We start from the raw sequence: 13,865 nt of genomic DNA, 5'->3' as shown, positions 1-13,865 counted from the left end.
CTGAGAGCAAGCCGCTGCCGTGATTGGCCCCTTGTTTCCTATACCGCGCACCCCTTGGCACCCTGCAAAGAAGTAGGCGCTCTTTGTTCCAACAGGTTCCACCTTTTCTTCTAACCCAAAGACTTGAAGAAAGAAAGGAGACAAGATAAATACTTAAGGATGTCGGCCAAGCTTTACACAACTCTCTTGTCTATTCGAACAATGACTGTCATTCCTTGGTCTTCTCTTCCACTGCATATATTTTAGACATTGCTGCCAGACTGGTTCAGGCACACTTACCATTCTCAAGAATAAACGTCCGGAACGCTTTTTCACAACCACACTTATATATACCCAAGTCAATCATTGCCAAGACTTTACATACGCCAACACCGGCAAAACCCACTTTCATCCAACAACATGACTTCCAAAACACAGCAGATTTTCACCGCAGCCGCGCTGCTAGGCACGGCGGCCGTCAATGGCCACATGATTATGAAGACGCCGGCACCTTTCGGCGGCTCAAGTCTCGACAACTCCCCCTTGACCTCTAGCAACTACCCGTGCAAGGTCACCTCCGACCCTGCTTCTTTCTACAGCGGTACCACGGCAACAGAGATGGCCATTGGCGAGACACAGACCCTGTCCTTCACCGGCAGCGCTGTTCACGGCGGTGGTTCTTGCCAGCTCGCCATCACCACGGAATCGCAGCCCGACGCCAGCACCAACTGGCAAGTCATTCTCTCCATCGAGTCTGGTTGCCCCAGCACAGACGGCACCGCAGCAAGCACGTACGACTTCACCATTCCCGACGGAGTTGCCGCAGGAGATTACGTCTTTGCCTGGACCTGGGTGTCAAAGCTCTCTGGAACCCAAGAGTACTACATGAACTGCGCCCCCATCACAGTTACTGGCAGCTCCTCCAAGCGCTCTGTCAATGAGTCGATGACACTGTTGGAGTCCCGCGCCACCTTCCCCGATCTCTTCGTCGCCAACCTGGCCGATATCAACGACTGCAAGACCGTCCTGTCCTCTGATGTCGAGTACCCGGAGCCGGGTGACAATGTCCAGACCCTTGGCGCCAGCCCGGCCCTGGCTACCCCCAGCGGCACCAACTGTTTCCCCAAGGGCAGCACTGGTGGCTCGACGGGCGACTCCTCGGACTCTGGTTCTGGCACTTCGGCCGCGGGCTCTGCGGCTACCTCTGCGGCTACCTCGGCTGCCACCGTTGTAGCCAGCGAGCAGGCCACCGCATCAGCCGCTTCATCCGCTGGTGGTAATGGTGGTGTATTCCTTACCTCTGCTGCCACCAGCTTTGCTACCAGCACGACCAAGGCGGCTGTCGCGAGCAGTGCGGCAGCAACGGGATCCTCATCCCCCGCAAAGACATCTTCATCCGCCCCGGCAACCGGAACCGGATCGACCTCTGGCGGAGAGTCCGGAGCTTGCACTTCGGAGGGCACTTTCAGTAAGTAAACCTGTATTCTCTTGACTTTTTTTTTCATACTTTCTTGGAAGAATTTGCATTGCTAACGCATTCAACTAGACTGTGTTGGAGGCTCTCAGTACCAGCAGTGCGCGTCCGGCGCTTGGACAACTCTCCAGGCCATGCCTGCGGGAACTACCTGCGAGGAGGGAGAGAGCACCAGCCTCTGGGCCCGCAAGGAGGCCCGCAACCTCAAGATCCGCCGCAGCAGATTGTAAGATCTATATCTGCAATAAATTAAAGATAGTTACGGCCGTAGATCCATGGCGGGTTCTAGATATTTGATGCATTGAAGTTATTGCAGGGACAATGACAATATGTAGGACAAAGTCTAGGCTAGCTCTTCTGAGTAAGAGGCATGAGGCATGAGGATTCAAAACAATGTATTACTAAAAGTGGGATCATAAAAGGGGAAAATATACCATCATATCAAGTTTCCATGATTTTCCAACAGTGTCTTGTCCATGTTCAATCGATCAAAAAGGTGAATTATTTTCATCCTGTATTTTCCATCCGATTGCTGAGCTACGACGAGTACCATGATACAATTCAAGATAACTACCTACCTGTCTGGGGGCCGGCGTATTAACAGTCGTCATGTCACTTGTAACATACCTTGTGTAATATTTTAAACGAAGGTTTTAGTCAGCACTTGACACCCATGCTTGATATAAAAGCGATGACTAATCTACTCCGCGATACTCAAAGAACGAGTTCCACTCGGGATCCTCCTTTAGTTTTGGTATCAGTTCCTTTTCCATTGTGATTGTAAACATGCAACCTTCATCGGGATTAAGCGATGGACGGAGAGGCGCGTAGATCAAAATCAACCCCGCCGTAATGGCCTCGCCCCATAAATGGCGATAGGTGATGGGCTTTGCAAAACCAAAATCAAAACCGCTCACATCTCCAGCGCGGTGGTCCGTCACAAACATGCTCATTGGCGGGTGCGCATCGACGCGCAGGCTGATGGACCGCTTGTCTCGGATGGGCGCAATGAGGTCGACCAGGGCCTCTAGGTGCTTCTCGGTGCAGCTCTCAGTCAACGAGCGAATGTAATTTGCAAGGTTCGACAATGGGGCATCCTTGACGACGTCTCCAATAGTGAGGGCAGTCTCTGGGTTTGTGTCGGAGAAGCCTCCGGCCACTATCGCACGCATCATCCGCTCTGGAACCGGAGGATTGTGTAAACGAGGCCTCATGTCCACGGCTTCACCCCAGTACAGCTTTTGAGCAAGATCGGCAGGTTTATAAAACTCGGCACGAACCTTGGTCATCAGACGCCAGATGTAAGCGCACGTGGCATCATACGTAGATATCCACCCTGGCTCCGTGGGAAAAGCGCGTCTCTTGAGCTCTTTTGCCTTGCTCGTTGGCAAGTGGAATAGCACGGCTTGCTGTTCCGGGTGGTCGGGGTGTCTTTGAGCCTTTGGAGGGCCATTTATGAGATCTTCTTCGGGCAGGTCCTTGGTGAAGCGCATAGCGTCGATACATGCCAGATCCCACGATGGAAACGGTGTAGAGTTGTAGATTGCATAGCAGTTATCTGCCAGCTGGTGAGTGAAGTTTTTCCATCCCATGACGTCGCTGGCATAATGATGACTATGCATGCTAAAAACCAATCCACCTCTGATCACGTTGACCTGATATGCTGCAATTACGGGGCTGCTATCCGGATCAGCCTCGAGGGTCTCTCCCCATTTCATCCCTTTGATGCCTATTGAAGGAATATGTTAGCCAAGCGGGTCAAGGTCGAGACTGTTGTTGGCAGCGTATAGGTGCAAGAAATAGAAGATGGGGAAGCTAACTCCAGGTATCCAAGTCACCCAGACAACGAGCCGAGAAGTAAGCGGCCTCAATATCGTCCAATGATGGATAGTTATCCCCCGGGAGATCTAGCCGCTGAACCACAAACTTTACAGCCGTTTCTTTCCTCTTGACAAAGGAATGGCCGCCTCCGTCTTTCTCAATGGTACCGCACAAGTACCTGGCTTGACTCAGAGTCGTTTCAAGACCGGCCTTAAGGACATTGACGGTACGATTGGTTTCGGCCTCTTCAACCCGGAAATAGACGACATATTGATTGTAGGACGTGGTCGGGGTCCGATCAATGGTCGATACCTTGACCCTCTCCTCGTCAGGGTCTTGTTCCCAACCAGAAGTGCGAAGGTGGAAAACCTGTTGCAAAGGCATGGCAGAACCAATCGAATGGAGACTACAGAAGATCACAAGAATACGGCAGCAAGATGTGCGACGTAGTAGGGAACGATGACGAAAAAAAGGACAAGCTACTGATGGGTAGAAAATCTATTGCGGCACAGTTGAGGAATATTTCTACAAGGTCAAGTCTGTTCTCCAGAAAACTGCCGGGTGTGGATTTATGCACAGTGAAATTATGATGGACGCAAATGGCACCCAAGACACCGTGACACCAAACCAAATGCCAGCACCGTTGGAATTATGGTGCATGATATGATGGTGATATAATGGTACAGCAATCGCCTGCTGCACCCTCCACCCGCAAAAATGGGCCGAACCAGTTGACTGGGACTGTGAAACCAATGAGCACAATCATTTGCGAGTGGTTCCCACAGTGTTAGTCTTGGCTGCTGCTCAATTACCCTTTTCGTAAAACATGGCAATTGAATAGACCTCATAGTGATTATCGTGAATCCATCTTTTCTCCATGCGATGCGGGCCGAGGGCAAAGACAGCGCAACGGCAAATCTCCACAAAAGAAAAAAAGAGGAAGAAAGAAAGAGCGACGCGGCGCGGATAGCCTTGCAGTCATGGAAGAATAGATGGTAGAAGACTTTTGGTCTAGTCTAAGCTTGATCGTAGAGTATATGCTATGGATGGATTCTGACGAGATAAACCAGTACGGCCTGAGAGAGTAGGTAATTTTGGGGACCTGTCAGGTACCGTTTTTCATGACAGGTCAAAATACGTGTACGTCCTACCTCATATCTTGCATACAGATTTCAGATATGAAGCAAGGCGAACGGAAAGGGGGAAAAATAGATACACTGACTGTTCCCGAGATATGTTCAACAAGAGGCCGGCTTGAAATTGCTGGGCCGTGGGGGCTGAAGATCTTCAGGATGCAGTGCTCTGGGAGAAACTCTGTTCAGAGCCTGTCACCAGTGGAACTGCTCAAGGAACTTCAAGGACCATTATATCACCCGGGAAATACATATATACCCGTCTTCATCTAGATGGCCAAGGATACGGAGGCTTTTGGTGGGCTAGGAAGCAGTTCACAATAGGGACACTTCAAATCCTCCAACAATACCACGCTCGACAAATAAAGAATTGAGTGAAAATGGAAGAGATTGACATCTTGTTAAATCAAACATTGCCACACTACAACTTTATCTACACCACTACAAGCTGGCAATATAGCGATTGGTCTGCAAGTATAACCGCCCTTCTCAGCCCGAATTACCTAAGGTTAGCGTAAAAGCACTGATAGCCACTAGTTAGGCCAGTCTCTGTTACCCCAGGTCATCCTTGTTTACCCCACCTACCCCGGATCTTGGCTTCAAGCTTGCTTTCCCCCCAGCATTTCTACACCTTACAGAGCTTTTCCGAGCTCCCGTGTGTCGTGGCTTAGGAGTAACAAGGCCTCCGGGAAGACCCCGAACTGCCATATCCGGATCTTTGCTATCGCACGCAGCCTACGGCACGGGGAGGCGAGGTCTCGCGAATTAATCGGTCCGCGTCGGGAACGACGGGTTCCATTGATGAGAATGGAAACCAAGGCCATGGATACCCCGCAGGGCGACCTGGCCTCGCAACCAGATGGAACGCCGCCAGTTAGCGATCAACAGCAACAGCATCTTCGAAGTCCCATTAGCAGGAGTCGACGGAGTCGGGAGCGCAGTCGGGTCACGCGCGCCTGTGACCGTTGCAAAAGGTACGTGGTCAATCAAAGTCAAATTTCCCACTTCGAAGCAGGTAGACAGAGTGCTGAGCCCCGTATAGACGCAAAGTAAGGTGCAGCGGCACGCATCCCTGTCTGCAGTGCAATTTGGACATAAACTCGTGCACATACAAGGCATCATACACGCGCGGGCGCATGCCCCCAACGCCCATGAAACTAGATCTAGACCAACTGGATGAACATGAGACACGGGAGTCGGACTCTGCCGATGTCACTCAAGGAGACGAAGTAAGCGATGTTGCCGGCCGTGATACAATACAGCCTCCCGAGGCATCTCATCAGGTCACATCGTCGCACGTGTCGCCGGAACCATCACAAACTGATCTTCAGGGCCACTATATTGGCCCGGCATCCGGCGTGTCCTTTTTATTGCGCGTTCAGAAGCGCTTACACCAGACCGTGACCTTTTCTCAAGCCTCGTCCATTTTCACCTTTGGCGATGCGCCACTCCCGGACCCCGATCCGGCGTCTTGTCTGCTCATGTCCCGCGATGAGGGCCAGAAACTCCTAGAGCGGTATTTTGATTTTGCAGCCGCAACTTACCGATTCTACCATCGTCCCACCGTGGAGCAATGGCTTGATGAATTCTTCACGACCAAGGGCGCCATGCGCGACCCAGAAGAGGCCTTTGCCCGGAAAGCGGTTCTGTTCATGGTCTTTGCCCAGGCTCAAGTTTACATGCCCGGACCTTCATCCCAAGAGGACAGCGCGCGGTACTTTATCGCGGCCGAGCAGCAGTTGGCCAAGGAGAGGGGCTCCATCCGCCTCACGAGCGTCCAGGCCCGGCTCGCGCAGTGCTTTTACCTGCTTGGGCGGTCGCGCATCAATCACTGCTGGAGTCTGTTTGGTACAACGGCGCATCTCGTCCTCGCAATAGGTCTGAACCGGAATCGTCGGGGTTTTGCGACGGCCGAGTTCGATCGTGTTACCACTGAATGTCGCCGCCGAACCTTTTGGTGTGCTTATTGTCTCGATTGCTATCTCAGCGCCGCGCTGGGCCGCCCCCGGACATTTCACGAGGACGATATTGATCAAGAACTTCCTTCCAATATCGAAGACTCGGATCTCGGTGAACAAGTCGGCGCCTCCAAGCACCCTAGGTCAGAGCAATCCCTCATGCTTGCACCAGTGGCCCATGTAAGGTTGTAAACCCAATCATTACGTTTTTTCTAATACGCAAACTGACGTGGAATTAGGTTAGCTAGGATTATAAGCGGGGTTCTTCGTGACCTTTACTCAATCAAACCAATATCGGCATCCAAGCGTCTCACTCTGGCGACCAAACACACGGCTGCACTCAAGGACTGGCGCAAGGAGATAGCCTACTTTCTCGACGTCAACGGTCTGAGCGCCTCATTCATGAAGCCCATTTACCAGCGCCAGATTAACGTCTTGAACTTTGCTTACTGGCATGCCATGATTTTGACTAACCGCCCCTTTTTGCTCAGCAACTTTGCGCGGCTACAACAGGCACCATTGTCCTCGGACGCAGCCAAGAAAGCCCGCACGAGTCCTGGCGTGCAAGAGTGCCTGCACGCCGCCATGAGTATCGTCGAAACTGTGAATAGGTTGTTCCAGGCCGACCAGCTATTCCGAGGATACTGGGTAAGTAGAAACAACACAAAAACCTCTTCGAACAGGCCTACAGCCAAGAAGGGCCAGAATGTGTATACTAATCTGTACGAATATGCTTAGTTTACGCTATATTTTGCCTTCTCAGCAGTCGTGGTTCTATATGTCTACGCCATCCAGCAAAAGGCCAGCCCAATCGAAACCTATCGCGCCTACCTCGAGGCAGCGGGCACGTGTCAAGGCCAAATCTTTGCCATGGCCGAACAAGGCTCCCTTACGCAGCGGTATAGTCTCGTGCTTGAGGAGCTTCGGGCCGAGGCCCTGAGGCATACTGTCGGCAGCGGCAGTGGACCGAAGGCAGTATCAGTCGATCAGCAACAACCGCCCGTGACAACGGCACTTGATGGCAGCGGCAATACTGCTGCGGTGCCAGTGACTAGTGCACCAAGTGGCATGCAAGATATGTCTTTCCAGGAGCTGGGCTTGATTCTCAATGGGGATATGAACTGGGAAGTGAGTCCCAGTAGCTCAGTGGCGGATGGCACAGGCTGGGGCCACTTTGACTCTTTGGTACGTCTGCTTTTCGATGCGAATTCTCTTGATCCGTGCAGACTCAGAACTAGTACTCATTCTGTCGAATGTCCAGGTATCTTCCGGGTTCGGGTTCGGCGGGTTCTGAATCTTGGTACAATCCAATGTGTTTCACAAACCTCGCATGGCAGTGTCAGAACGCATGCTGTCGATTCCATAATTCACATCAATCCCATAAAACAGTGACGGATCTCATGCCATATGCATAGAACCAGCCAAGTAAGACTTGTACAAGTAATGACATGATCTAATTTCACAAATGGTATTTTATGCTAATCTGCACGGCCTGTTCTTTTACCTCTTCTTGGGCTTGCCGGGTCCCTTCTTTGATTTGTCCTTCTTGAAATTCAACACGGCTCCCTTTCCAGCACGTTCGGCCGAGCCCTTCTTCCAAGCTCTGCCTTCATTCCGATCAGATCTGGCGTCGAGCTTCTTTCTATCCTTGTTGCTCAGTTTGCCACCGCTCTTCTTCTTCAAGCTGTCCATCAGGCCGTTGAGCTCGGCGCGGCCAGCCTCCTTGGCCTTCTTCTTGTCGTTTTGCGTCTCGAACCACGTTCTCTTGGGTCGGGACTTGATCTCGTCTTCGTGCTTCATGATATTCTCGCCCCTCTTGATCTGCATCTCGGCGTTGGCGAGCTGCTTCTCCTCCTTCTCTTCAATCATGATCTCCTCAATCTCGTCTTCCCAGTCCTCAATCTGCTTTTGCAACTTGTCGGCGTCGGCGGCTTCAATGACCAAACTGCTAATTTTCGCGCCCTGGGCCTTGCCAGCCTTGACAGCGGCCTTGACCACCTTGCGATCGGGCTCGGCGGCAATGGTGACGGCAACACCGGCACGTCCGGCACGCGCCGTACGACCGACACGGTGGACGTAAATTTCCAGGGACTGCGGCGCCTCGTAGTTGATGACAGTGTCGATTCCCTTGATATCGAGACCACGGGACGCAACGTCGGTGGCGAGCAGAAAAGACACCTTGCCGTCACGGAAGTCTTCGACAGCGCTGATACGCTGGGACTGGTTCAAGCTACCGTGGAGCTCGGCACAGGACAGGCCAAAGAGACCAAAGATGATACGAGCGCGGTGGGCCTCCTTCTTTTGGCGGAAGAAAATGATGACGCGCTCCGTGTACATGGTCTTGCAAAGGTGGACCAAGTATCCCATGCGCTTGTCTTCGCGTCCCGGTCGTAGACGAATAAACTTTTGCTCGAGCTTTGATACAGTCTTGTTTTGTGTGTCGACCATGAGTCGTACGGGCTTGTTCATACCCACGCGGACCAGACGGTCCACGGACGAGGTCATGGTGGCGGAAAACAACATGGTCTGTCGAGACTTGGGTATGGTGGTGAGAATTTCGTTCAGCTCGTCGGCAAAACCGTCTTCGAGCATTCGGTCGGCTTCGTCAAGCACCAAAATTTCCACAGTGTCCACGTTAAAACTGGCAGAGTTGCGCATGTGGTCAATGAAACGACCCGGAGTAGCAATGACAACATCAGGTCGCAGGCGGAGCTCTGCCTCCTGAACCTTCAAGCTGAGACCACCAACTGCCAAACAGAACTTGATATCGGTATGACTGGCGAGTTTCGTGGCAACCGCGTGACACTGAATTGCAAGTTCACGAGTAGGCGTCATGATCACAACTCGAGTAGTAGCCACCTTCTTGGGTCGGTAGAGAAGACGCTCCAGAATCGGTACAATAAAAGCGCCAGTCTTTCCGGAACCAGTAACTGCACCACCCACAACATCCTTGCCCTCCAAAGCAATGGGGATAGTCTTGGCTTGGATGGGCGTGGGTTTGGTGAAACCAACAGTAGTGAGACCACGCAAAATAGGTCTTGACAAGGACATGCCTTGGAAAGATGATCTAGCAGGCTGCTTTCCTTGTTTTGCGTTGTCCTCTGGCGCAAAGAATGCTTCTCGCTTGGCAGCTTCTTCGGCATCCTCCTCTTGATCGGAATCCGAATCACTACCATTGTCATCGGGGTGCTCATTGGGTGTGGCCACGGAATCGTCGTCGGAAGCATCTCCCTCCTCGTCGTCCTCGTCATCTTCGTTATCGTCGTCCATGTCGTCGGCGACATCCTCGTCCGACTCTTCCGCATCAGAAGCGGCGCCCATGCCGAAGCCGTCCTCGGCGAGCACCTCGTCATCGTCATCGTCCATATCAATGTCGGCGACCTCTTCATCCTCCTCCTCGGATGCTACTTCCTCCTCCTTTTGTTGCTTCTTCTTCTTACCCTCCTTCTTTTCCTTCTTTTCCCTTCGCCTTCTGATAATCTCGTCGACGTCCACCACTCTCTTCTCATTCATACCCCTCTTGGCGCCGTCGAAACCCCAGCCTTCGAACTCGCCGCCCATGATGTCGCCGGCATTGTCAACCATGAACTCAAAATCCGAGTCCATGGCGCCGTCGTCCTCGTCGTGCTTTCCCCACTTGCCAGCATCCTCTGCATCTTCGGCGTCGTCGGCGGCATCATTCTTGGCGCCCTTCTTGGACTTGTTGGCCTTGGTCGCCTTTTTGGACTTCTTCTTGGGCGGCTCGGCGACGATTTCTTCCTCCTCAATTGGCAGCTCCTCGTTGTCGCTAATGGTCAGGACAAAGTCCTCGTCGGCCTTGCGTTTCGCCATTTTGCTTTGCACCAGACTTTGGCGATCCCTCGGCTGGTATGGGGGAATGGGGTGGTTTGGGCTCGTCGGGGAGTGGGATGGATGTTTACCAGCTAAAAAGTTTGGGGACGACGATGCGATAGCACACGATAAGGAACTTTTTTACCGGGCGGTGTGCCATTGAGTGTACCAGGTACCAATTGCCCCACCCTCAATTGCTAAAGCGACTAGCGAGCGCCAAGACATATGATTGTATAAGTTATTACTTTTGGAATGAATCCGCATACTCCATATTTACTTTCTGATGCTGAAACTTCTCATGCTAATCACTTATTCGGTCAGCATGAAATGTGAATGAATACTTTTCATGGCCTTTCCAAGTAACTGCTTACAGTACATGTCTCTGAAGTCAGCACGTATTGAAACGAGGTGAGTATTGTCATGATTACTATATATGCAGGGAAAAGCCATCTTATTGTCTGTTCTTCAGGTTTCGCTTCTCTCCTTCGCCAACTTTTACTCCCATGTCCTTCATTGCTTGACGCACGAGACCCTCAGCCTCGTTAACAACATCATTTCCACGACGCCAGGTATAAAGCGCAACGCCTTGCTGGTCAAGCGTCTCCTGTGCTCGTTGCAAACGCCTATGCCATAGATCTAATTTCTTGTTCAGTGGTGCATCTGGGGTGAGATTCGTATTGTAAGTATTGTTTTGGAATGCCGACGGAGGCAACGAGTCTATGGCTTCTACATCGGAATCCGGTGTACCGCGAGATGGGTTCCTTGTGACCTGTGGGCCTGATTGTTGTAGACTCGAAGCTGTATTGGTTCTCCTTGGTGGCGGCGGTGGTGGAGCAGCCGATTTAGATGATGCGGAGCCAGAAGTGCTGGAGAAATTGGATCCACGTCGATCATATGGCACTGTACTGGATAGGCTTTGTTGACTTCCGTTGAGCCCTTGCTGTGAGGAATTATGCATTTGTGATAGCGGATGAGGGGCAGGAGGTTTTGCTGAACCTCCATTAGATGGAGTAGTCCTACGCGCCTGTGGCGGCGGTGGTGGTTTCTTCTGTTCCAAAGTTTCTGCAGGATTGCTTGCCCCAGATAGTGAGGCTGTTGATGAGCTTTTGAGGGACGTCGGCTTAGCTGGCCTTGGAGGCGGTGCTTTCTTGTTACTAGGAGGCAGGTTTTCCCGCAATTCTTGCAAGTGCCGAGATTCTTCTTGAGGACTTTCTTGAGGTTCCTCAGAAAAGTCAATCAAATCTCCCATGATCGGGCCCTCTTCTTTCGCAGGCTTGCTTGGCGTACGTGGTGGCAAGGCAGGCCTGCTTGCGCGATCGTCTAGCGAGTTATTACGGCTCGGGTTCGTGCTGTTCGGAGCCCGTACCAGCTCTCGTCCACTGGCGCGACCGAAACCCGAGTCGAAATAGCCCGAGCGCTCTGGCGTTGTCACATCCCGAATGAAAATCGCGACAATGCGACCAGGGTTAGCAACGGCTATCTCGGTGTAGACCTCCAGGTCAGCCTCTCCACTGTCACCTACGAGAAGGAATCGGCGCTGCGGAAAATCATGCATAATCTTTTCCAGTGTGCCCTTCTTTCTCTCTGCCACGGGCTCAAAGATGCCCTGGAGCATGCCACTGTACTGCTTCAAATGAATAGAGCCGGGAGGTAACCCTGCTAGCTTGAAGTAGCTAGCAATAACAGGATACAGCTGCCACGGGCTGTTGGAGCAGTAGTGTATCCTCACACCCAGATTGTGCATGGAGGTATACCACTCCCTGACTCCGTCGACCGTCAAATCTCCAAGATCGCGTATAAAGGTATTCCGGAAGATTTCCTTGGCACCAGTCGTGATGCTAGAGTGCTTGATTGTGTCATCAATGTCACTGATTAGGCTGATGCCCTCGGGTTCAATGACATGAACCGGCTCGGTGGCAGACAGACCTTCGTTCGCGAGAACTCGAATGTGAGTAGGCACAAAGTCTAACGGTGCTCGCAGAATGAAATGGCCAGAATCATTGGTCGTGACAGTTTTGGACTGAGACTGGCTGTCATTGTAGAAAAAGACAGTTATAGGCCTCTGCACCAACGGCGTTGTCATGAATGGGGCAATTCGAGCCATTAAATTTGCATTGGCAACAGCGAGCTCGGCCTCGCTCAGCTGACTCCCACCTGCAGTGCTCGATCTGCTCACACCCATGACTGGGGAACGAGGAGCAGAGCGAGCTGATGGAGTCGGACTACGACTCCTAGAATCACGTGAGCTTCCATACTCATCCTCCGAGTCTGCATCCCTTGGTGCTTCGCTATAACCTCCCTTGACCGCCGCTGCTCTCTCGGCTTGCCCCCGCCTTTCGATTTCCTGGGCTTCTTGGGCGATTCGCATCTGCTCGCGCTCTTCTTCATGCAACTGGTGTAAAGATGCCGGAGACGGGTCCAGGTGTTGCTGTTGCGCTTGTGGCGTAGGAATGCCGCTTAGTTGTCGAGCCAGGCCTATCAGGATGCGATTCCTCCTAGTCATGGGCCCTCGGTGTGGATTGTATATCCAGCCTCGCACGTCTACATCGACAATGGCCTTTTCATCTTCGTGCCTCGCCCATTCTTGGCGCCAGTACTCTTCCTCGTCTATTTCGACGGTAGAACTGTGAGGTGGGCCTGCCGGGTCTTCATACTGTCGCATTTGGCCTCTGACGTGTCGTTTGGCATAAGACGGGAAAAGCACCATCTGTTCGTCTCCCGAGACAATGATTTTGACATCCGGAAAGGCACCGGGTATCGTAATCTTCTGAAGCTCCTCGGTATCGATTTGGCCGGCTCTGGTCTGATTGTACGACTCTCGAATCCCACTCACGGCCGATGCGCCAGCATTATAGACTCGGCCTGCCACAGCCGCCAACTTTCTTCTCCTCGCACCGGGCTCGGCCCCAGTCCCGCTTCCCGAGCCATACCCTGAAAGATATGACATGATGCTCTTGCGCTTTGCTCTAATCACATCCCGTTTCTTTGGTGCTCGCAATGTCGGCTTCGGCTTCGGCGGCCCAAGGAGAAGCCGCCGGGCACGGTCGACGATGCGCGACTGCTCGTTTCGCCTTCGCTGACGCTCGAGGATGAAGCGATATACACGACTCTGAAGGCGGTGCTTGTAGTAGGGAAGGGTGTCGAGGTGGAAGCCAAGCAGCCGCTCTCGATATCGTTGGCTCAGACGTGGGAAGAGGTAGCGGAAGAGCGAGGCTCTGTGGTGAGGATGCGGCTGTGGAGGCAGAAAGCGGCGTGGTGGCGCCAGTTTGCGAGGAGCAGCGGTCTTTGCGCTGTGGAACGTAGAGAGTACTAGGTAGAGGCGAAGGGTATGTGAGGCCGCAAGTTAAAGTTATGTCGACGATTATATCTCGCTGCTCAATATCAAACAGAGTACCTGCTTACCCCAGATTGTCGCGTGAGCAATGCGAGTGGGCAAAGTATGTAGGAGAAGCAGATATCCTGGTTTGAGCATGGCGATCATCAAAGTGGGAACGTCCCTGGACCTTCTCAATGATGTCTTGGTTACAGGCCCTGGCCGACAGGAACGCGCCGAATCGTTAGTGGGGTTTTGCTAATGACATCAGGCTGCAGCCACAAGCTTATGGCCAAGCCGGACCATTTTGTCCTTATTTCATCCTTATTTTGATTGAGGACAACAGGTAGGTATCT

The 13,865-nt window shown here is 52.4% G+C and overlaps 6 protein-coding genes across 6 annotated transcripts; 2 read left to right on the top strand and 4 right to left on the bottom strand.

Annotated features, from left to right (window-relative positions):
* Positions 1 to 399: 399 nt before the first annotated feature.
* On the top strand, positions 400 to 1,683 carry PFICI_12514 (uncharacterized protein; the record flags this gene model as incomplete). The annotated part of the gene is made up of 2 exons (XM_007841095.1): positions 400 to 1,447; positions 1,526 to 1,683. The coding sequence occupies 2 exons, from the start codon at positions 400 to 402 to the stop codon at positions 1,681 to 1,683; spliced, it is 1,206 nt and encodes a 401-aa protein (XP_007839286.1).
* Positions 1,684 to 2,148: 465 nt separating this feature from the next.
* On the bottom strand, positions 2,149 to 3,171 carry PFICI_12513 (uncharacterized protein; the record flags this gene model as incomplete). The annotated part of the gene is made up of 1 exon (XM_007841094.1): positions 2,149 to 3,171. One exon carries the CDS (start codon positions 3,169 to 3,171, stop codon positions 2,149 to 2,151), a length of 1,023 nt encoding a protein of 340 aa, XP_007839285.1.
* Positions 3,172 to 3,268: 97 nt separating this feature from the next.
* Positions 3,269 to 3,658, bottom strand: PFICI_12512 (uncharacterized protein; the record flags this gene model as incomplete). The annotated part of the gene is made up of 1 exon (XM_007841093.1): positions 3,269 to 3,658. One exon carries the CDS (start codon positions 3,656 to 3,658, stop codon positions 3,269 to 3,271), a length of 390 nt encoding a protein of 129 aa, XP_007839284.1.
* A 1,556-nt stretch (positions 3,659 to 5,214) lies between these two features.
* PFICI_12511 (uncharacterized protein) lies at positions 5,215 to 7,603 on the top strand (the record flags this gene model as incomplete). The annotated part of the gene is made up of 5 exons (XM_007841092.1): positions 5,215 to 5,381; positions 5,450 to 6,550; positions 6,605 to 7,013; positions 7,104 to 7,550; positions 7,592 to 7,603. The coding sequence occupies 5 exons, from the start codon at positions 5,215 to 5,217 to the stop codon at positions 7,601 to 7,603; spliced, it is 2,136 nt and encodes a 711-aa protein (XP_007839283.1).
* A 262-nt stretch (positions 7,604 to 7,865) lies between these two features.
* Positions 7,866 to 10,196, bottom strand: PFICI_12510 (ATP-dependent RNA helicase DRS1; the record flags this gene model as incomplete). The annotated part of the gene is made up of 1 exon (XM_007841091.1): positions 7,866 to 10,196. One exon carries the CDS (start codon positions 10,194 to 10,196, stop codon positions 7,866 to 7,868), a length of 2,331 nt encoding a protein of 776 aa, XP_007839282.1.
* Positions 10,197 to 10,647: 451 nt separating this feature from the next.
* On the bottom strand, positions 10,648 to 13,668 carry PFICI_12509 (uncharacterized protein; the record flags this gene model as incomplete). The annotated part of the gene is made up of 2 exons (XM_007841090.1): positions 10,648 to 13,505; positions 13,599 to 13,668. The coding sequence occupies 2 exons, from the start codon at positions 13,666 to 13,668 to the stop codon at positions 10,648 to 10,650; spliced, it is 2,928 nt and encodes a 975-aa protein (XP_007839281.1).
* Positions 13,669 to 13,865: the final 197 nt, after the last annotated feature.

The sequence above is a fragment of the Pestalotiopsis fici genome (assembly GCF_000516985.1).
Source record: "Pestalotiopsis fici W106-1 unplaced genomic scaffold PFICI_Scf_10, whole genome shotgun sequence".
Classification (NCBI taxonomy): domain Eukaryota; kingdom Fungi; phylum Ascomycota; class Sordariomycetes; order Amphisphaeriales; family Sporocadaceae; genus Pestalotiopsis; species Pestalotiopsis fici.
The sequence above is the reverse complement of the archived record's forward strand: the minus strand, read 5'-3'. Positions and strand labels throughout refer to the sequence as shown.